The sequence below is a fragment of the Euwallacea similis genome, chromosome 4 (genome assembly GCF_039881205.1).
Source record: "Euwallacea similis isolate ESF13 chromosome 4, ESF131.1, whole genome shotgun sequence".
In the NCBI taxonomy this organism is placed as follows: domain Eukaryota; kingdom Metazoa; phylum Arthropoda; class Insecta; order Coleoptera; family Curculionidae; genus Euwallacea; species Euwallacea similis.
The window spans coordinates 3,444,311-3,462,886 of record NC_089612.1 but is presented as its reverse complement, the minus strand read 5'-3'; the positions used below and the strand labels follow the sequence as shown (position 1 = coordinate 3,462,886).

The 18,576-nt window shown below is 35.2% G+C and overlaps 7 protein-coding genes across 7 annotated transcripts; 3 read left to right on the top strand and 4 right to left on the bottom strand.

Moving 5' to 3' along the window:
• Positions 1 to 620: 620 nt before the first annotated feature.
• Cbs (Cystathionine beta-synthase) lies at positions 621 to 3,195 on the top strand. Its single transcript, XM_066388801.1, has 10 exons — positions 621 to 864; positions 1,276 to 1,382; positions 1,448 to 1,803; positions 1,857 to 1,943; positions 2,003 to 2,168; positions 2,221 to 2,340; positions 2,393 to 2,570; positions 2,624 to 2,758; positions 2,804 to 2,991; positions 3,047 to 3,195. The coding sequence occupies exons 1-10, from the start codon at positions 677 to 679 to the stop codon at positions 3,121 to 3,123; spliced, it is 1,602 nt and encodes a 533-aa protein (XP_066244898.1). The 5' UTR covers positions 621 to 676; the 3' UTR covers positions 3,124 to 3,195.
• LOC136408073 (prostaglandin E synthase-like) lies at positions 3,190 to 7,097 on the bottom strand. The gene is made up of 3 exons (XM_066388849.1): positions 6,794 to 7,097; positions 6,663 to 6,742; positions 3,190 to 6,609 (listed from the first exon to the last, which is right to left on the bottom strand). Exons 1-3 carry the CDS (start codon positions 6,953 to 6,955, stop codon positions 6,339 to 6,341), a joined length of 513 nt encoding a protein of 170 aa, XP_066244946.1. The 5' UTR covers positions 6,956 to 7,097; the 3' UTR covers positions 3,190 to 6,338.
• Positions 7,098 to 7,211: 114 nt separating this feature from the next.
• Saysd1 (SAYSVFN motif domain containing 1) lies at positions 7,212 to 7,971 on the bottom strand. The gene is made up of 2 exons (XM_066388847.1): positions 7,738 to 7,971; positions 7,212 to 7,680 (listed from the first exon to the last, which is right to left on the bottom strand). Exons 1-2 carry the CDS (start codon positions 7,870 to 7,872, stop codon positions 7,318 to 7,320), a joined length of 498 nt encoding a protein of 165 aa, XP_066244944.1. The 5' UTR covers positions 7,873 to 7,971; the 3' UTR covers positions 7,212 to 7,317.
• Positions 7,972 to 8,186: 215 nt separating this feature from the next.
• On the top strand, positions 8,187 to 9,850 carry Pnn (desmosome associated protein-like protein pinnin). The gene has a single exon (XM_066388821.1). It carries the CDS (start codon positions 8,335 to 8,337, stop codon positions 9,622 to 9,624), a length of 1,290 nt encoding a protein of 429 aa, XP_066244918.1. The 5' UTR covers positions 8,187 to 8,334; the 3' UTR covers positions 9,625 to 9,850.
• Positions 9,851 to 9,854: 4 nt separating this feature from the next.
• On the bottom strand, positions 9,855 to 12,393 carry LOC136408760 (aprataxin and PNK-like factor). The gene is made up of 5 exons (XM_066389905.1): positions 12,239 to 12,393; positions 12,111 to 12,182; positions 11,460 to 12,052; positions 11,134 to 11,410; positions 9,855 to 10,109 (listed from the first exon to the last, which is right to left on the bottom strand). The coding sequence occupies exons 1-5, from the start codon at positions 12,341 to 12,343 to the stop codon at positions 9,855 to 9,857; spliced, it is 1,302 nt and encodes a 433-aa protein (XP_066246002.1). The 5' UTR covers positions 12,344 to 12,393.
• Positions 12,394 to 12,653: 260 nt separating this feature from the next.
• PNPase (polyribonucleotide nucleotidyltransferase 1) lies at positions 12,654 to 16,175 on the top strand. The gene is made up of 8 exons (XM_066389062.1): positions 12,654 to 12,884; positions 12,944 to 13,238; positions 13,394 to 14,187; positions 14,238 to 14,431; positions 14,811 to 15,008; positions 15,057 to 15,481; positions 15,761 to 15,844; positions 15,900 to 16,175. Exons 1-8 carry the CDS (start codon positions 12,748 to 12,750, stop codon positions 16,020 to 16,022), a joined length of 2,250 nt encoding a protein of 749 aa, XP_066245159.1. The 5' UTR covers positions 12,654 to 12,747; the 3' UTR covers positions 16,023 to 16,175.
• Positions 16,176 to 16,270: 95 nt separating this feature from the next.
• LOC136408759 (uncharacterized) lies at positions 16,271 to 18,262 on the bottom strand. Its single transcript, XM_066389903.1, has 4 exons — positions 17,342 to 18,262; positions 16,969 to 17,189; positions 16,803 to 16,889; positions 16,271 to 16,751 (listed from the first exon to the last, which is right to left on the bottom strand). Exons 1-4 carry the CDS (start codon positions 17,990 to 17,992, stop codon positions 16,271 to 16,273), a joined length of 1,440 nt encoding a protein of 479 aa, XP_066246000.1. The 5' UTR covers positions 17,993 to 18,262.
• Positions 18,263 to 18,576: the final 314 nt, after the last annotated feature.

Here is an 18,576-nt window from a genome sequence, read left to right as displayed (position 1 = left end):
TTTCGTATCTCATTCTAACCTATTGCAATGAAGTAAAGTGTTAAGGAACCTGATCAGTATGACACGTCATCAGCAAGCCCAGCAGAGAAACCAAGATCAGTCCATATGAAAAAAAAAAAAAGCTTCTGCAATGTTGCTAGGCTATCGTAAAACTTGGAAATCTCAGGAAATTCTAAAGATATTTCTCTCTAGCTCATAAAAGTGATAAGTACATAAGGACAAGGAATGCTTTTATGAATATGTAAAAAATCGACCTAACAATTTTAAAATATATGTAATCTACGTTTGAAACGAATTGTTTGTATTACATTTTACTATTAATTATTGTAAAACACTCATTGCTTTTGTAATGAATTGTTTCAAGTAAAAAGTGAACTCTCCATACAGCAGATTTGGCAACCGTGCCTCGTTTGTTTGATTTTTACTTTTTTTAATTGCTCCCATTTCGCTTTTAAACGTGCAATAATCTGGTTTTACACCGATTTCAGCATTGGTTTTAAAGCCTTTCTCCATCCGAGACATACTTCCATTATTATCAAAGGTAAGTAACCATAACCAACCATAAATACCCTTAAAAAACCTTTTGAACTTTTATTCATCTTTCCTCCAAAATTTGCAATTTAAATACGCATCTTGTCACAAAACGTGTAAGTAAAAATCACTTCAAACTAGAAACATGAGCGCCGTAGATGGAAACGTTGGAAAAAATGGCGCCCAGTGTCCCAAGCGCAGGAAAGTTGAAGTGGTGCCCATTTACCACTCTCCTATAAATGATGTTATTGCCCCTCCGAACCATAAGTCAAAATGCACCTGGAATAGGATTAACGACAAGGAACAAGTTAATCCACATACCACAGATGAATGGTAAGAAAGCACCTGTTAAATTTAAAGTTTTCTTAGCTACCTTTAAATGCTAAACAAGCAAAATCTCATTAAATCTATCATAATCCCCTTTAAATAAACCAGAACACCAACATACAATTTAATGCCTTTAGATTAAATTATACTTTCCAGTAGTGACTTCAGGTTTATTACCCAACTTATTAGTTATTGTATTATGGCCTTAACTTTATTTTTTCATGTTAAAAACTACACAATACATGTGATAAAAATAAGAATATTAGCAAATCTCTCAAATCTGTATAATAAACATCAATTTTTTTTATCATCATTTAGCATAATATTTACTGAGATTACAATTACAATTACATCACTCACTTGGCCTTATTAGATAAGTTTTTCTGTGGAAAACTAATATACTGATTAATATTCCAGGAAGTGCAAAACCAAGGTGTTACCTGATGTCTTGAAGGCAATAGGAAACACCCCTATAGTGAAACTAAACAAAATTCCCCAGAGCTTTCAAATTAAGGCCAACATTTGTAAGTTTCTTCTCATATTGAGAATTTTGAGAAAGAAATCAAAAACTGAATTAAAAACCTTCTAGATGTAAAATGTGAATATTTCAACCCTGGAGGTTCAGTGAAGGACCGAATAGGCTTCCGGATGATTGAGGATGCGGAAAAACAAGGCCTTTTAAAGCCTAATAGTGGTTATACAATCATTGAACCTTCGTCAGGAAATACAGGGATAGGTCTGGCCCTCGCAGCAGCAGTGAAAGGTTACAGGTGCATTATTGTGATGTCTGAGAAAATGTCAAATGAAAAAGTGTCCACTTTGCAAGTCCTTGGGACTGAAATAGTGCGAGTTCCTGTTAACTTAGACTCATTTGCTCATGATGGTTTGTTTGGGGTAACTCACAAACTGCACAAGGAAATCCCCAATTCTATCATATTAGATCAAGTAAGGATTGAAACTCCCTGATGATCATTGTTAATTACAGTTTATTCTTAAAGTATTCGAATCCTGGAAATCCTTTAGCTCACTATGACACCACGGCGGAGGAAATTTTTGATCAATTTGAGGGAAAAGTAGACATGATTGTAAGGTTTTTTATACAATTATTAAATAACAGCAAATTATTGTACTTCTATACTTCAAGGTTGTGGGGACAGGTACGGGGGGTACAATTTGTGGAATCGGACGCAAATTTAAGGAAATATCTCCGCACACGAAAATTGTAGGGGCCGACCCTGAGGGTTCAATTCTAGCCCTTCCAGAGAATCTTAATAAGACTGATGTTACATTTTATGAAGTAGAAGGGATTGGTAAACTCGATTTTCTGAAGTAATAAAATTGTATGATGTTTCTATGATTTAGGCTATGATTTTGTGCCTACAATCCTTGACAGATCTGTAATCGACGTATGGGTTAAAACCCTTGACAGAGACGCATTGCCCATGGCTCGAAGACTGATTAGGGAAGAGGGCTTACTATGCGGTAATTTAGTTTTATTCCTGGAGAATTTTTGGATAATAATTGGAAATTTTAGGGACTAGCAGTGGAGCCAATATGGTGGCAGCTTTGCATGCTGCCAAAGACTTGAAAGAGGGACAAAATGTGGTGGTAATTCTGCCCGACGGTATTAGGAATTATATTACGAAGTTTATTACTGACGAGTGGATGCAGGCCCGTGGGTTTATGCCGTGTGAAAACACTAAAAATCATTGGTAAAAGCGCTAGTCTGGATAAATTCATATTAGTAAATTTAAAAAACGTTTAGGTGGTGGGATAAAAAAGTTTCCAAACTGAATCTTCAACCCTTGCAAACCGCCCTTATTGGAACGACATGCGAACGTTCCATTCTTTTGATGAAGAAATTGGGGGTTGACCAAATACCTGTAGTGGAATCGAATGGGTAAAATAATTCCTACGCTTACAGCTCGAATAATCCGCTTTTTAGGGGAATTATCGGAATGGTGACGCTTCAGAAAATCCTCTCCAATCTCATGTCAAAATCCGTGAAACCCAGTGATACATTAGAGAATGTTGTGGTTCGAGTTTATCCCAAATTATACAGTGATGCTTCTTTAGGGCTGGTTTCCAGCGTTCTCGAAAAAGAACCTTATGTTCTTATCCTGGATAAGGAGGGTGAGTTTTCTAGGAAGCTAAAAGTGACTTATTGCTATTAGAGTTGATTTTACAGGACCTGAGATTGTGAAACCTCTGGGGGTTGTCACTGCTGTTGATGTGTTGCAGTATATTTCAGGAAATCCGGTTTAATACGATATATTTTATTTTTTTAGTAATCATTCTTTGTGCTATTTATTATTATTATTATAATGTATTTGTATCTAAGTCTAAAAGCAGTGTTATTCTAGGATTTGGAGACTGTAGCCCCTTAGATACATACATATTTTATATAACAATCAAACGAGTTTCAATGAAAATGTTATTTACCACTTGTTGAGAATCTTTCTTGAGGTTAACAATACGATTCACGAGGCGCCATCTATGAAATAAATTGTATGGAGTGTTTTCAAAAATATGGGCAATAACCCAGAAATGAAAAAATCTTGTTAAAAGATTATACTTAAGCTTATAAATTGTTTTCCAAAAACTTACTCTTACGAAAATACAGCTCTTCAAAATTTGATAACGAAATGGTATTTTTTAAATAACTTTTTTTCTAGTTGAAATTTAATTAATTTTGGGCCATTCATGTATCATACCGAACTAGTTAAACTAACCACCCTAATAAACGCATCATTTTGATTGAAGTACGTTCCTGACTCCTGGAAAGTCTCAGAGATAATGCTGCCCAAACCTGGAAAAGACCATCGTGAAGCAGAATCATATCGACCAATTGCACTGTTGCCGATCATGTCTAAACTATTCCAAAAATGTCTCAAACAAATCATCGACAAACTCCACTTGGTGCCAATGCATCAATTTGGATTTCGAAGGAAGCACTCAACATTCGATCAAGTTCATAAAATTACTGATATTTAAAAATCACTTGACGGAAAAAAAGTTTGTTCTGCAATTTTCTTGGATATCTTGCAGACTTCTGACCGTGTTGGGCATAAAGACATGCTGCACAAACTAGATTCAATTCTACAAAAAAATTTCTATGTACTAATCAAATCGTATTTAATTAACCGTAAATTTCGTATCCGACAAGAAGACGCTTACTCCGAGTTAAAAGATATTTGCGCTGGAGTCCCGCAGAGAAGCGTACTAGGACCAGTATTCTACCTGTTATACACCAATGAAATACCAAAAATGTTTAACACTACTCTAGCAACTTTGCGGATGATATTGCATTAATAGCAATCGAAAATACACTTGAAGAATCAACAGAGATACTTCATCAAGCTGTAAACAAAGTCATCAACTAGACCAAGAAATGGTGGACCAAACTCAAAGAAGGCAAATACACGTACATAAACTTTATAAACAAGAGAATGGACGAAAGAACAATCTCCATCAGTGACGGACGATTAAAGCCTGCCGACACAGCTAAATTGGCATAAATCCTGGCCTTCTAAAACCTTGGCATAAATTTTGATGACAAGCTCCACTGAAAAGAAGACATGAAGAAAAAAGTTGAGGAACTCAACATCAAATCTCAAAAAATGTATTGGTTTCTTGGAAGGCACTCTCAGTTGGGAACCAACAACAAAATACTTTTATATAAACAAGTTGCTACAGTTAATTTGGATGTACGGTATCCAACAGTGAGGATGTGCCGAAAATAATCATGTCGATAAGATTCAAATCCTCTAAAATAAAATACTGTGTGGCATTGTTAACACCCCCCAAATACGTCCGAACAACGGACCACCATCGAGATCTTGGTATTGAAATGGTTATGGCCAGCATTAAAAAACACGCAGATTCCCACAACAATCGGCTAAAATCACACAACAACGAAGAGGCGTCCAGACTCTTGCTGTCCAAATTCACATCTAGATGATTCAAGGGGACTAAACCTTTGAACTGACTTCCTCAGAAAAATAAGCGATGCAATGGGAAAACTTATTTCACATCTAACGTAAGAAGTTAATTTGCGAACAAAATAGATAGTTGTCTCCTTAAGAGATAGTTTCTATATTGAATTATAAGTGTATTATTGATGAATATAGTTATTTAAAGTTAAAAAAAAGTATCATACCAAGGTTAGTAATACAGGATCTAACACTTCTTTGTAGATTTTCAGAATGACCCTCAACTTCTTCATCTCTAAACTTTTAAGGTCTTGGGTTTTTTAACCCTTATGTGGTTTATTACATTTTTGGCTCACTTAAGAAAAAAGGTACTCGTGGTTAATGTACGAAAACTAAACCGTTTTCCAGAAAAACATCATTTTGTCAAAGGGCGTATTTTACAAAAGTAATGGAATTTTGTGTGTATTTTTTTCTTTATCACCTAGATACCAAAATAAACATTTTTGCGTTAAAATTGTTAAAAATCAATTTATTACTCTGAAATAAATTAATTAAATTTCACCAGCTAAAACAAAAGTTATTTAAAAAATACCATTTTCACTATCAAATTTTAAAGACCTGTATTTCCCTAAGGGTAATTTGTAGGAAAATGATTTATAAGCGTAAGTGCAATGTTTTCCATTTCGATATATTCTCCACCTTTTTGGAAACATTTTGTATATGGAAAAAATTCACTCACTAGATTGTCAATAGTTCTAATTTTGCCTTTTGACTATAAAAAAGCGGTGGAAATAAACCAAGCTATTTTCTGTTTTTCATGCGAAGATTCGTTCATCTCAATTAAAATTTTTTTTACTCTTTCGTTGGTTACAACAAATAATTAATTTATTTATGACGAGTTGCTAACCTTGTATATACCTTCATGAAATACTTGTCCCAATAAATTGCAAATGTTTACCTGCACGAACAACTATCCAAGTATATCTATACTTGAAAAACCGGTAATAAGGTAATTAATGCCCCTCTCGTTATTGGCGTCATGCCTAAGTGTTGTTAATTACATCCGTCTCCTGCAGAATCATAATTTTTCTAACAAAAAATTCCTTGTTATGCCATCGACAATCAAAAATTCATTAAGGGATCAATTTCATATTGTGACACGCCATTCCTTGAGAAAATTCAGCTAAGGTCACAGATGCTACATTATTACGTAATTTATTTTAAAATAGAAAACTGAAACCTTATTATTTAGTACGTATGTATATTTGGTTAACGCAGATGCTAAAATTACAGAGTGATCTTCGAAATAATTGATTCAATTATTTTTCTGTGCACCCACAAGGAGAAATATAATTACAGAATTATATATACCTTTTCCCATTCAGTGAAATCTATAAATCAAAGCGTAGCAAGTTATAGTCGATTAAACAGTTAAAACGATTTAACGCACTGTAAAATTTGCACTAAACAAGTTAAATCTAATTATCCATGGGGATAATTTCTGCAACTACTTTTCTTGTTCTCTAGCTTATCCTTTCTTCACCCTCACTATATCCTTTTACCCAAGTACCCAGTTACGAAGCCATAAATCAACACGTGAAAACTTAAGTACCCGTTAATCGCTAAACCCAGCATGAAGCAAATCGCTCTAGCTGGTTGGGGAACCACGTAAATCGCATACACTATGGAATGGAGGGTTCTAGCTATCAGGAAAAGGTAGAAGAGGAAATGCACCACCCAGTCAGGAACTTCTATGAACAGATATACCAGGGCCATAAAGAGAAAAGCAGGGATGTTCTCCAAATCGTTTTGAAAAGCCCTAAAAACAGAATAATTTTACTGATGAATTTCTTAGAAATTCCTGCTGAATACCTTCTGACTCTTTCTACATCAGGATGCGCTTCAGTGGTGGCCCCAGGGCGCATCTTCATGTCCTCTTCGCTGATAAAAACCTACAGCATTAAAAATTCACTCTTTGCCCATATTAGGTTTTTTTTACGGACCTTATTTTTGTACCTCTGGAAAATGGTGAGTAATATGAGACCGCACATTTTTAAAACCAACAGGGAGCTCACAATTAAATAGGTGGCAAACTGGGGATTGTTAATTGATAACACTCCGAATTCACTCATTTTTCCTGCCAGTACCGACTGATTTTCAGCCATATTATATACACAACGAAAATTGTGAACTAAACGAAACGCGTCCGTTGTATCATTGAAAGTGTATTCGCTTGTTGCAGACACACGTTTCTAGAATTCGTACAACGTACTTTCACCACGGGTTTCAAGGTACGTATGGGGGAAATTTCCTTGACATCTTATTCTTACTACATGAAATAAGATAGTAGCGAAAGTATTGATTGTTGCTTATCATGATTACGTGTTTTTGATATATGAAATATGCAATAATGTCGGGAAAAGGATAATTATTCGGTCTTAATACACCATCAACTGAAGCAATAAATTATATATTTCTGTTGTCCCATCATGTACAATATCACAGAGAAGTATAAATGTTTTAAGCCTTATCTAGCAAACTGCCCATACAACATTTGTTTGGTCATTTGCTCACCATCTAAAGTTCCATCAATTTTTTTGCAATTTTCATTAAAAACCGAATAAGCACTCACTTCATCTTTCTGTTTGGGGCCTGTCCTAGTATTCAAATACATTCCTACCAAAGCTGATATGATGAGATATACCATACCAAATTGGAGCTTAATAAAAATAGCATATATTGTAATCCAAAGCAAAAAAACCAGCACATAGAGCACATAATCGTAAACGGAGAGAGGTGTTGGCTTTTCAATAAGTAGGGAGTCATGCTCAATATCTGAGTTGGAGTCAGTTGATGACAGTGATGAGAGTTTCTCTTGGTCTACTGGGTCCTTGATTTCAAGCAGATTTTGCACAAATAATGGCCAGTTGAGTAAAAGAGGTCTTACCTGGGTTTTTTGGGGCTTTCTGGTGAACTTTGAAAATAATGTCGCTACTCTCGTTTTATAGTGGATTATCAATTTTTCGCGTTCTTTTCTGGCTCTATAATCTGTTAGTTTGGCTTCTGTGTCAGTTGGGGGCATAATAAGGTTTTTAACGTTAAAATTACAGGAAACGTGAAAAATAAGGTATAAATAAAAGCGATTGTAAATTGCAATAAAAAAATATCAATAAATAAAATAGTTATAGCAAGTCTTTAAACGTAAACAAAATTTAAATTGAAGTGTTGCCAAGTTTAATTTACCTTACAGTATCATAAGAACCTCCATATCAGTAGTCTTCATGTCATAGAGAAGGACACCATTATTCTGAACTGTATTGATGTTCTGAATTTACTAACTTCTTCGGTGACAGTTGACAAGTATTATTAGGTTTTCTCAGTTTTTTCGCCGGTTTTCTCTCTCTATCTCTCCATTCTTTCCTAAATGGAAATGCATGAAAGTTGTTGCTACACATTTATTTAATAATTAAATTTAATAATATCCATTAATATTCTCACATTTTTCCATTAATTTATTAACTCAGTCCTCTCCTCTCAACCAACAATGGGAACCGAAATCCTAAAGACTTTTAGCCACCTTCAGAGTGAACTGGAGGAGGCTAAAAGCAGCCTCAAAGGTGTAGATGAGAACATAAAACGCCTCATAGGACGAGATCCTAGTGAACTACCGCCTCGGCCAGGCCTCAAACGACCTCTTGACGAGAAAAACGGGCGTCAGCCCTTCAACAAGTTTGGCAGATTTGAAGGGAGTGATCGAAGGAATGATGCCCCCAAACGCAGGAACCCCAACGCTATTTCTGTTTTTGACCGTCTTTCTGATAAAGTTCCAGATGAGCCAATTGCACCCCCTTCAAAGGGGCTTATCAGTAAGGTAATTGCAGCCCCCAAAGAAATTCCCAGCCGTCAGGAAATGTTGGATAAACAGAATAAGGATGAGAAATTCAAAGCAAGGAATCGGAGGATGTTTGGGGCTTTACTGGGAACTTTGCAAAGGTTCCAGCAGGAAGAATGTAAGCTTAAAAAGAGAGAGGAGAAGCGGACTCAAATTGAAAGAAAAATTGAGGAGCATGAGCAGCAAGAGAAGGCAGAAATTAAGAAGGAGAGACAAGAGTTGTTTTTGAACAGAAAGAGGAAACAGCAGGAAATTAAGATGATCGAGCTGAAGATGTTAAGGATGAAAGAGTATGCAGCTTGGGAACAGTCACAGAAACTTAGGGCTCACTTCATCACCACTAAAGCAAAACCACAAATTCTTTATCTCCCCAGAAAAATGAATGAACAAACAAATGAATTGCTGGAAAAATCTAAAGTTGAAATTGATGAGCACATTGAGAAAAGAAAGCAGGCAGTGGCAGAAGAATTGAGCCACATTGAGGACCGTATGAAACGGAATTTCGAACCCAAAACTAATACTGTGGAATCAAAAGTGGAAAAATCCAGTGACAGACATAACAGACGAGGCAGTGACAGCGAAATGGATGATGACGAAGAAGAAACCAAGGAGAAGTCTCCATCTCCTGAGCCTGAAGAACCACAGGAAAAGAAAGATGAAGAAGAAATTGCTGTTGTGACTGAGGCAAATGTGGAACAAGTGACTTTTGTAAATGAAATCAATGGTGGTATTGAAGAAGCTAAAGAGGAGCAAAGTAATGAACAAGATAATTTGCAAGTGATGACGCCAAATAACTCTGATATTGTTGACTCAGATGGAGGTGTTCTAATGAAATCAATAACTGAAACAAATGTGGTTATTAATGGTGAAAATATTGAAGTTTCGAATGAAGTCGCTGTTACTGAAGATGAACTGCAAGAACACCAGGAGGAAGATATTTGATATATGGAGTACCAACAAATCAACACCAGAGTTTCTCGGTTTCTGTATTAAAATAATCACACATTACATGGAATTAAATAGCATTTTTTTAGTCTTGTACTTTTCAGAATTTTGCAAGTTACTGTGTTTCCATTATAACTGATTTAGCTGTAGGTCCAGGTGATTATTGTTTTAAGAACTTAGTGCAGACTGTAAATACTAAATAAATTCCAAGGGGACACTTAAATGCTTCATTTCTTTTTGGTAAACTTTTTGGCCTCCCTAAGCATCCGCTTTCTTTCCTGATATTCTACATCTAGATCCTGCAAATCATCCGTGTCTTCTTCACTGCTATCTGAGTCTGTAGGCAGATAGTCATCACTGGAGTCATCATTGAGAAAGGGATCATCATAGTCATAATCATCATCTTCACTCTCATAAGGATTTGACTGTTTTTGAGGGCGTTTTCTCTTAGCAGGGGATTGTTGAGGCTCTAAAAAAATTCTCTGATTGAGACGTTAATTATTGAAATTATTTTAGAAGAAGTTCTAAAGGGTATTTACAAGACATTACGCTTAATCTAACAACATTAAGTTAAGCTATATTATACAGGGATAGTCAATAAAACAGCACTGATATTTAAATGGAGTTTGAGGAAATGTTTCATATAAGTTTTGTGATTGTCGACAAACTAATTTTACTGGTTCTTTAAACTATACAGGATGGCTCAAAATGAAACTACGTGGAGGAATGCACGATTAACTTAATTAAAAAGTAGGTCTCTCCATTAAAAACAAACGTACTTGACTTACATATGTTCTTTTTCACCCAGCACACTATAAGTCAAACTATTAGAAAAAATCAATTTGTCTACAATCATAAAACTTTCTTCTCAGGATCTATTTGTTTATAATATAATAATTCAAAAATATAATAGTTTATAATAATCAATTGAAAACGAGAGCCTCAGTTCAATGACCAACCCTGTATGTATTACAACTTACCTTGAAAACTTCTTGCTAATCTCACCCCATCTTATTACTTAATACTCTTTGTTAATCTCAAATAAAATACATTACAAATCAGTTAAATTTTTTAATATATTACATATAAAACTAACTCTAAAGTTGAGGTAAGGCACACAGTCACCTTTATTACTTCTTTACATTAAAGTTTAACCTAAGATGCATTTCTTTTACAACATTTTAAAAAATTGTGAAATAAAGGTATCTGTGATATACAACCTAAAGCATTTGTGTCCTCTTTGAAATATTTATTAATTGAACTGCTGTCTGTTTCTAGAAGGATATTTGGTAATTGTGAAATAAAGGTATCTGTGGCAATAAACTTCAAGCATTTGAGTGCTCATTTGAACTATTTATCAATGCTGGCACTTCATTTACTTGGGGTGTATTCTATATTCTCAGATTTCAAGTTTTTTTAAGTTAGTGCCAAAACCATCCTTTAAAAAATGGGAATCATGAGGATATTGAACTTACCCCTGAATGAAATGAGCTTCCACTCAAATTAATCCTTCCTATGACAATAATAATCCGATTTTTGCTCATCACCCCCCATCTTCCTCATACAGTGAGGACAAAAAGAACATCCCCAATTAACATAAATATCCACATTACTTGTTTTTTTTTTTGCTGGCTTAGCACTGTGTTTGTATTCCTTCCTGTGATCAGAATTTTTCCTGTAGCATGCTATGCCATAGGGACAATTTGGACGGTCATCTTCTGCATCTGAATCATAGTCCTGATCTCTTGGATGACTGAATGTATCACAGTGATTGGGATTTTTCCTACAGATCCTAGTTAGTTCTTGAGACAATATTTATAAACTAAACATACCTGAAACACTTATGTCCATACCAACATCTCTCCCTCCTCAGCTGTTGTTGAGTGGTTCCGTTACCACTAGGTCCACTTTCAAACTCAACATTGGATTCAAGCAGCTCAACTTTCACCTCATTGAGGTTGTTTTCTGTGGGTTGTGCCTCCATTATGTCCCCTATAAGGGCTGTGTTGTCCAACTGCTGTGGTGAAAAAGAAATTTCAAATTTTTCTTCAAATTGCTGTGGTAAATTTAAAGTTGTTTCTGTGATGTTTTGTTCGACTGGTTGCTGTGATGCATGAGAAATTTCTTCATCTTTCTCAGCTTCAAAGGATGGTTCAGTGATGACTTGGGCTTTTCCAACTGCAAACCTGGCCTTTTTTATTGGTTCTTCTTCCTCACAGCCGTTTCCCTCTTCTACTTCTTCATGGATCCTTTTACCATTAACTGGGGCAAAATTTTCACACTCATGAACCTTTTTAACTTTAAACCAATAATCTGGCAATAGTGCAAATTGATCTCCATCATTTAATTCGCTTTCTTGATCTTTAGTTAGTACTGTCACATTTTTGCCATTCTTGGCCCTGAAGAAGCATGGGTTGAGGTGTATCTATGTTAAGAAAAAACTACTTGTGTAGAAATATTTCAGAATACTGAGCAAATCTTACCGAAGTTAGAGTTATTTTATCAAGAGCTACATGAATTACTGCATGATTGCGAGATACTCTTTTATCAGATATCTGTAAACAAAGCAGAGTAGATATGGAAATAGTGCATTTAAGCATCTTAGATAAACCTTTAAAAGAGTTCCCCGCCCTATCAAATGTTGTCCTTGGGATAAAGTGGCTAGCACATTCTCCTCATGGACGTCATCCAAGGAAAAGATGTTCAATAAAGTCATTGTTGAGAATGGAGCAAAAATACGTTACCAAGCATAAACATTTTTAGTTTCTTTTTAAATTAAAAACCTGCAAGAACGTGAATTTAAAAACACTCAAGATAAAAAACCTTTCAAAGTCAAAATGACAATTGAAACCACTTATCCAATAAAAATATTATTATCCTTTTCTATTAAACACGACTAAAGAAAGATCAATTTTCCGAATAAATAAAATAGCAAGATTATGTTATTTCATTGCGGTTGAATGAAAATGAGTGATGTCAGAGCATACGCAAACCTGCAGAGTATACCAACCAATGTTGCCATCGTTGCCATTCACCATTTCCTTAAAACGCCGCCAATGGGGCCGAATTTTGTGGTTATGTGATACGATCAAAACTTGAACGTTTTCAAACTAACGTTTTATGATAAAAATGCCTTTTTTCCGATGGATAGCCCACGTAAAACCGTTGCAGATCCACAAAACACGTCTAAGGTGCCCTCGAAGATATCTCAATAACACATCCAAAACCCCTCGAGCTACTGTAAATTTCTCCAATGGGTAAGATAACTTCTATACAACAAACGAATCAGTTTTAAACCCGAATTAACGACGATTAGGAGGAACTTAGTGCTCTCCTCAGGTAAATATGCCCGACTCGCAGATGGGTGCGTGGTAGGCTCCATAGGAGACACTGCAGTGATTGTAACAGTGGTATCTAAAACCAAACCAAGCCCCAGCAACTTTCTGCCATTAGTCGTGGATTACAGGCAAAAATCGGCAGCTGCAGGCCGAATTCCCACAAATTATTTTAGGCGAGAATTAGGCCCCACTGAGAGAGAGATATTGACTTCAAGGCTTATTGATAGGAGTGTGCGACCATTATTTTTGGATAATTATTGCTATGAAACCCAGGTATTTTCAAAGGAGGCTACATGAGTCATTATTTACAAAAAAACTTACTGCATATATTCCTTAAGCTGCTAAACTTCTAATATCTTAGTCTTTTTCAATCTAGTTTATAATGCTTCTCTATTAGGATTACCACAACTTTAGACCTCTTTTTTTAGGTTGTTTGTGGCATGCTTGCAGTCGATGGCATTAATAACCCTGATATAATTTCAATAAATGCTGCTTCTGCTGCCCTCTCCCTTAGTGATATTCCTTGGAATGGTCCTGTAGGCGCAGTGCGTGTAGGCATGATCAATGACGAATTAATAATAAACCCCACTAGAAAGGAGTTGAACATCTCCAGGCTCAATTTAATAGTTACTGCTGGTAAAAGAAATATGGTAGTAATGCTTGAAGGGAATGCAGATAACATTCTCCTTACTGACTTGCAAAAAGCCATTAAAACAGGCACCAAAGAGGCTCAGAATGTGATTAATGAAATTGAGGCCTTACAGAAGCAGTTTGGTAAGCCAAAGAGGGTTATTGAACCTGCGATAATGTTGAGTAAAGAAATTTCCGAAGCTTTAAGATCGCTCTCTGAAATGAGGGTTAAAGAGATTTTGCAAAATTTTTCTCTAGATAAAATAGGAAGGGATTTGGCGTTAAATGAAGTACGTACAAACGCATTAGAGAAAATCAGATCTTCATTTCCGGATGTGGACTCTAATCTGATAGGAGAGGGCTATAGCAAAGTAGTAAAGCAAATATTTAGAGACCTGATCTTTGACAAGGAGTTAAGGTGTGATGGAAGAAATCTTGATGAATTGCGCAATATATCATGTGAAGTTGATTTGTATAAGCCTCTACATGGATCTGCAGTGTTCACTAGGGGGCAAACTCAAGTTCTGTGCACTGTAACTTTAGATTCACATGAGAGCGCTATGAGGCTTGATCCTTTAAGTGTTGTCACTAGGTAAGGTTCACATGAAAAGTTTTACTTCAGTTATAATGATATTTTTCTAGTGGTGTTAAAGAAAAAAACTTTTTCTTGCACTATGAATTTCCACCTTTTGCCACTAAAGAAACGGGTAGAATGGGGCCGATAGGCAGACGAGAAATGGGGCATGGAGCTTTAGCTGAAAAAAGTCTATTTCCTATAATTCCCAGCGATTTTCCTTTTACCATTAGACTTACTTCTGAGGTATTAGAGTCAAATGGTAAGTACATAACTAATTTAAAATAAGTTTTCATAGTTTGGCAACAATGCCCTCCACGTTAGTTAGCAACATTACTAACTAACGCTAAGCTAGTAAAGATTATTGGAGTGATGGAATTGTACTCAATTATGACTAGTTGTGAATGACATTCTCCTTTATTAAGGGCTTGAGTAAGGGAACAATTTACAAATCTATTATTGGCTTTGGAACCTAAGAAAACTGTTATAGAGATGAAAGTATTTCAGCTAATTTTAAATCAGTATAGTGTGCTGTTATCTCCAAAACAGATTACCAATAGTTCACCTAACACACCTAGGACTGTTGCCACTTCCTTGAACTTGGGCTTTTAAGAATTATTGAGGTATTTTTATGTTTAAAGGTTCAAGCTCAATGGCGAGTGTATGCGGTGGCAGCCTGGCCCTTATGGATGCAGGTGTACCTGTGTGTTCTCCCGCTGCGGGTGTGGCCATCGGCCTTGTTACACGGTATGACAAAGAAAAAAACACAATCGAGGACTATAAAATCCTCACGGACATCCTTGGCATTGAGGACTACATGGGTGACCTGGATTTTAAAAGTGATTTGCCCAAAATGTTTTAAGGTTTTATTTCAATCTTTGGCTTAGTTGCAGGGACTCCTAAGGGCTTTACGGCGCTACAGGCTGACATTAAAATACCGGGGTTGCCTTTGAAAATCGTCATGGAAGCATTGCAGAAAGCGTCAGATGCCAAAAAGAAGATATTGCAGATAATGCATCAGTGCATAGATAAGCCGCGGAGTGGGAAAAAAGAAAATTGGCCAGCGGTGGAGAAGCTGGAAGTAGAGCCTCATAAAAGAGCAAAATTATTGGGTGTGGGAGGACTCAATATGAAGAAACTTTTTGCTCAAACTGGAGTGCAAGTTTCGCAACTTGAAGACACAACTTTCCAGATTTTTGCTCCTAATCAAGCTGCTATGGACGAAGCCAAGGAAATTATAGAAAGACATTTGAGCAGCGAGAGAGTGCCAGAGTTAGAGTTTGGAGAGATTTATAAAGCAACGATAGTCGAGGTAATGTATCAATTAAATTATTATAAACTGTTGACCAGCAGGTTTATGCACCAAAAAACACTTCTACTTTAAATATAAACATGCCATAAATATAAATAGCCATCACCTCTCTAATTGTGAATTTGGGCATCTAAAAAATATGCACCCAACCGACTATCTGTACTTTATTTTTTAATTTAATTTTTCTACCATTGAGGTTAACATTTAACAGGTGTCGCACAGTTAAATTTACGCAAAATTTAGTTGTGAGATAACTTTTTCGTATTTTGCTGGTTTCAGCTCAGGGATATTGGAGTTATGGTTACGTTATATCCAGGAATGCCTCCGGCCTTGCTGCACAATTCACAGTTGGATAACAGAAAAGTGCGTTTAAACTCTGATTTATTTAGTTAAAAAGATTACATTGTGTGGTATTTAGATAGGGCATCCGTCAGCTTTAGGTTTGGAAATAGGGCAGGAACTTCAAGTTAAATATTTTGGAAGAGATCCTGTCTCGGGACTAATGAGGATATCGAGGAAGGTTTTGACTGCTGCCAAATAATAAGAGGGAAAGAAGTTTTAGTACGTTTATTTTGTAAATCAGGTATGGGGCTTTATTAGCACTAAGGTGCACAATACAGACCTCGCCTGCATCCAAGGCTGTGATCATTTTAAGGGCCAATATTTGATTAAATAAAATATCGCTTAAGGTTTACTTTTTTGAGTTTTATTTCCCAGGAAATAAAAAAATATATAAAAATTTTCATAATATAATAATAAAATACGAGCACAACATAAAATATTATTTATTCAGTCACTATCACTGTCTAACACAATCACTTCAGTCTCTTTTTTACATACTTTCATAGTCCTTTTTTCAATATCTAATGTATTTGGAATATTTTCCCGATTAAAAGAGGACCTTTGAAGTAAATCCTTTTTAGTATTAGTATAAGTATTTACGTAACGTGTAAGATGATGTAATGCATTGAAATTTTTCTTTGAGGCCCTGTGCTGTGATTGATTATCTTTATTTTCAGGAATAATACCCTTATTACAAGGCTTATTATGTTGGTTAATTTTTGGATTCTGTTTTAAAAAAGTTTCCTTTGTTGAGGATACCTGAGAAGAATTATCAGTTCCTACTGAAGTGACTTTCTTTTCATGAAATAATTCTATATGTGTTATAAGTTGTCCTAAGGATTCTGAGATTTCAGCACATAGAGGGCATTCAGGAAACACTGGATCCACTTCGATTGTAATTCCATCAATATTGAGGAGACTGCTCATACTACAAAAAAAAAAAATACATAGCTCAAAATTGTTTTAAGACATTACCTACCTAGATTCTGAAATAGTTGGAAGTGGTTCAACTTCAGATTGTGTGGTTATAGAAGATCCATCATCATCAGTGTTAGTATCCTCAAAACTACAATTTGAAATGAATTTATAGAAATAAAAATAAAAAGAATTAGGGCCAATTAAAAGAATAAAAAATGTGTACAAACCTTTGAGATTTACATTCACAAGCTGTTTGAGGTTCCATAACTGTCTTAGGGCTCTCTTTTGCAACTTCAGGCTCTTCTGATAAGTCTTCAGGTTCAATAACTTTCCAAGACCACTTCATGACTGGTTCTGAGCTGGCATAACTGTCTGTGCCATTACATATAACATATTTCCACATATCATCAGAAGTATTTGAATCAGAGTCTACCATTACAATATTATCCTGAAATGAACTCCTGTTTAGAAGAATTTAAGGAGAAACTTAACTCAGTCATTTTGTCCAAAAAAGGAATAATAACTTTTTTTTCCTTCTATCAAAATAAGTATAAATTGAAGAAACAAAAAAGGTTATGAAAACCAAAAAAACATACGTACCTCTGATTCTTGATATAATGCTAAACTGTGCTTCCACCTCATTGCTTTTACTTCATCTTGCACCATAGCATTACTAATTGAATTATAATCTCTCTTTAAATGTAAAATTTCCATGAGTGTTTGCTGAAGCTTAGTGTTAGTTCTTAATTTAAAATTTAATAGTTTTCCACTAAGGGAGCTTGCAGCATGGTTGGCTGAAGAAGGCAGGGATCTGCCAGCTTTTGAATTATCAAGATATGGTGGGATTTGTTTTCTTTTGACTGTAGGTTTAAAAGAATTATACAAAGATTGCTGCTTGGATTTACCATTTGGTTTTAGGGGGCTAATGCTAGGTTCTGCTTTTATTTGAATTGAAGGTATAAGTCTTAAATTGTCTTGGTTATTTACGGATACTTGATCTTGAGTATCATTTTCCAACACTTCCTCTTTTAAATTGATGTCATAAAGTGATTTGGTCTGCCTATCGACTTTTTCAGCATTTTTTATGCAAGCATAACCCTGCTTTCCTACTTTATCGTCTCTGGGTTGGTTTTGTCTTAGTTCTCGAGTGACTGCTCTTAATTTGCTTGCCAAGTTCTGGGCAATAAGGTTATCACATCTTACTAATTTAACATGCAATTGAGGGCATGTTAATAAGACTTCTTCAGCCATGGGGAATATTCAATTGTTAAGCTTATCAAAGCAACACTACACTTTTAGATTTCAAATTTCATTCAAATTCACTTAAAAAGGGCGCTAGAAAGTCATGATTCCTTAAGAAACACTTCTTGTGTTTAGAGACTTTTTATTTATCAGCAGTTGTATAAAGATCTTTACGCATTCCTTTTTTTCGATAAGTTCCCAAGTATTAACTTTATTAATAACACACAATAATTAACATTAAAATAACTGGTTTCGTGAAGCAAAACATTCAAAAGTCCATTGTTTAGTTTTTGGTTAGTTTTTCTTTCATTTATTTAATTATTTTTCGTAGAAACTGTTAGTAATGTCATTTCAGACCCATCAATGTGGCATCATCCTACCCAATAAAACCTGTGGATTAGTTCCATATAGTACGTAAACTATGTAAATAAATCACAATATTTCGGTTAATTCTTAACTTGTTATATTTCGTTAATAATAATACAATTTTATCATATACTTCAATATATTAACAATTAATTAATACCAAAATTAACCTCTGAAGCTAGTCTATGGGAAAATATGAGAGTGAGAATTATTTTTTTGATAACCTA

Coding starts and splice junctions, on each gene's coding strand:
- LOC136408760 (XM_066389905.1), bottom strand. CDS start 12,343: ATGACTTTATTGAACATCTTTTCCTTGGATGACGTCCATGAGGAGAAT. Junction 12,183..12,238: donor GGCGGGGAACTCTTTTAAAG/GTTTATCTAAGA, acceptor CTTTGTTTACAG/ATATCTGATAAAAGAGTATC. Junction 12,053..12,110: donor ATAAAATAACTCTAACTTCG/GTAAGATTTGCT, acceptor TTCTTAACATAG/ATACACCTCAACCCATGCTT.
- Cbs (XM_066388801.1), top strand. CDS start 677: ATGAGCGCCGTAGATGGAAACGTTGGAAAAAATGGCGCCCAGTGTCCC. Junction 1,383..1,447: donor TCAAATTAAGGCCAACATTT/GTAAGTTTCTTC, acceptor AAAACCTTCTAG/ATGTAAAATGTGAATATTTC. Junction 2,341..2,392: donor GGAAGAGGGCTTACTATGCG/GTAATTTAGTTT, acceptor TGGAAATTTTAG/GGACTAGCAGTGGAGCCAAT.
- LOC136408759 (XM_066389903.1), bottom strand. CDS start 17,992: ATGGCTGAAGAAGTCTTATTAACATGCCCTCAATTGCATGTTAAATTA. Junction 17,190..17,341: donor CATTATATCAAGAATCAGAG/GTACGTATGTTT, acceptor AGTTCATTTCAG/GATAATATTGTAATGGTAGA. Junction 16,890..16,968: donor TGTGAATGTAAATCTCAAAG/GTTTGTACACAT, acceptor TTCAAATTGTAG/TTTTGAGGATACTAACACTG.
- PNPase (XM_066389062.1), top strand. CDS start 12,748: ATGATAAAAATGCCTTTTTTCCGATGGATAGCCCACGTAAAACCGTTG. Junction 13,239..13,393: donor ATTATTGCTATGAAACCCAG/GTATTTTCAAAG, acceptor CTCTTTTTTTAG/GTTGTTTGTGGCATGCTTGC. Junction 14,432..14,810: donor TGAGGTATTAGAGTCAAATG/GTAAGTACATAA, acceptor TTATGTTTAAAG/GTTCAAGCTCAATGGCGAGT.
- LOC136408073 (XM_066388849.1), bottom strand. CDS start 6,955: ATGGCTGAAAATCAGTCGGTACTGGCAGGAAAAATGAGTGAATTCGGA. Junction 6,743..6,793: donor TCCAGAGGTACAAAAATAAG/GTCCGTAAAAAA, acceptor TTAATGCTGTAG/GTTTTTATCAGCGAAGAGGA. Junction 6,610..6,662: donor GATGTAGAAAGAGTCAGAAG/GTATTCAGCAGG, acceptor TTCTGTTTTTAG/GGCTTTTCAAAACGATTTGG.
- Pnn (XM_066388821.1), top strand. CDS start 8,335: ATGGGAACCGAAATCCTAAAGACTTTTAGCCACCTTCAGAGTGAACTG.
- Saysd1 (XM_066388847.1), bottom strand. CDS start 7,872: ATGCCCCCAACTGACACAGAAGCCAAACTAACAGATTATAGAGCCAGA. Junction 7,681..7,737: donor GAAAGCCCCAAAAAACCCAG/GTAAGACCTCTT, acceptor CTTGAAATCAAG/GACCCAGTAGACCAAGAGAA.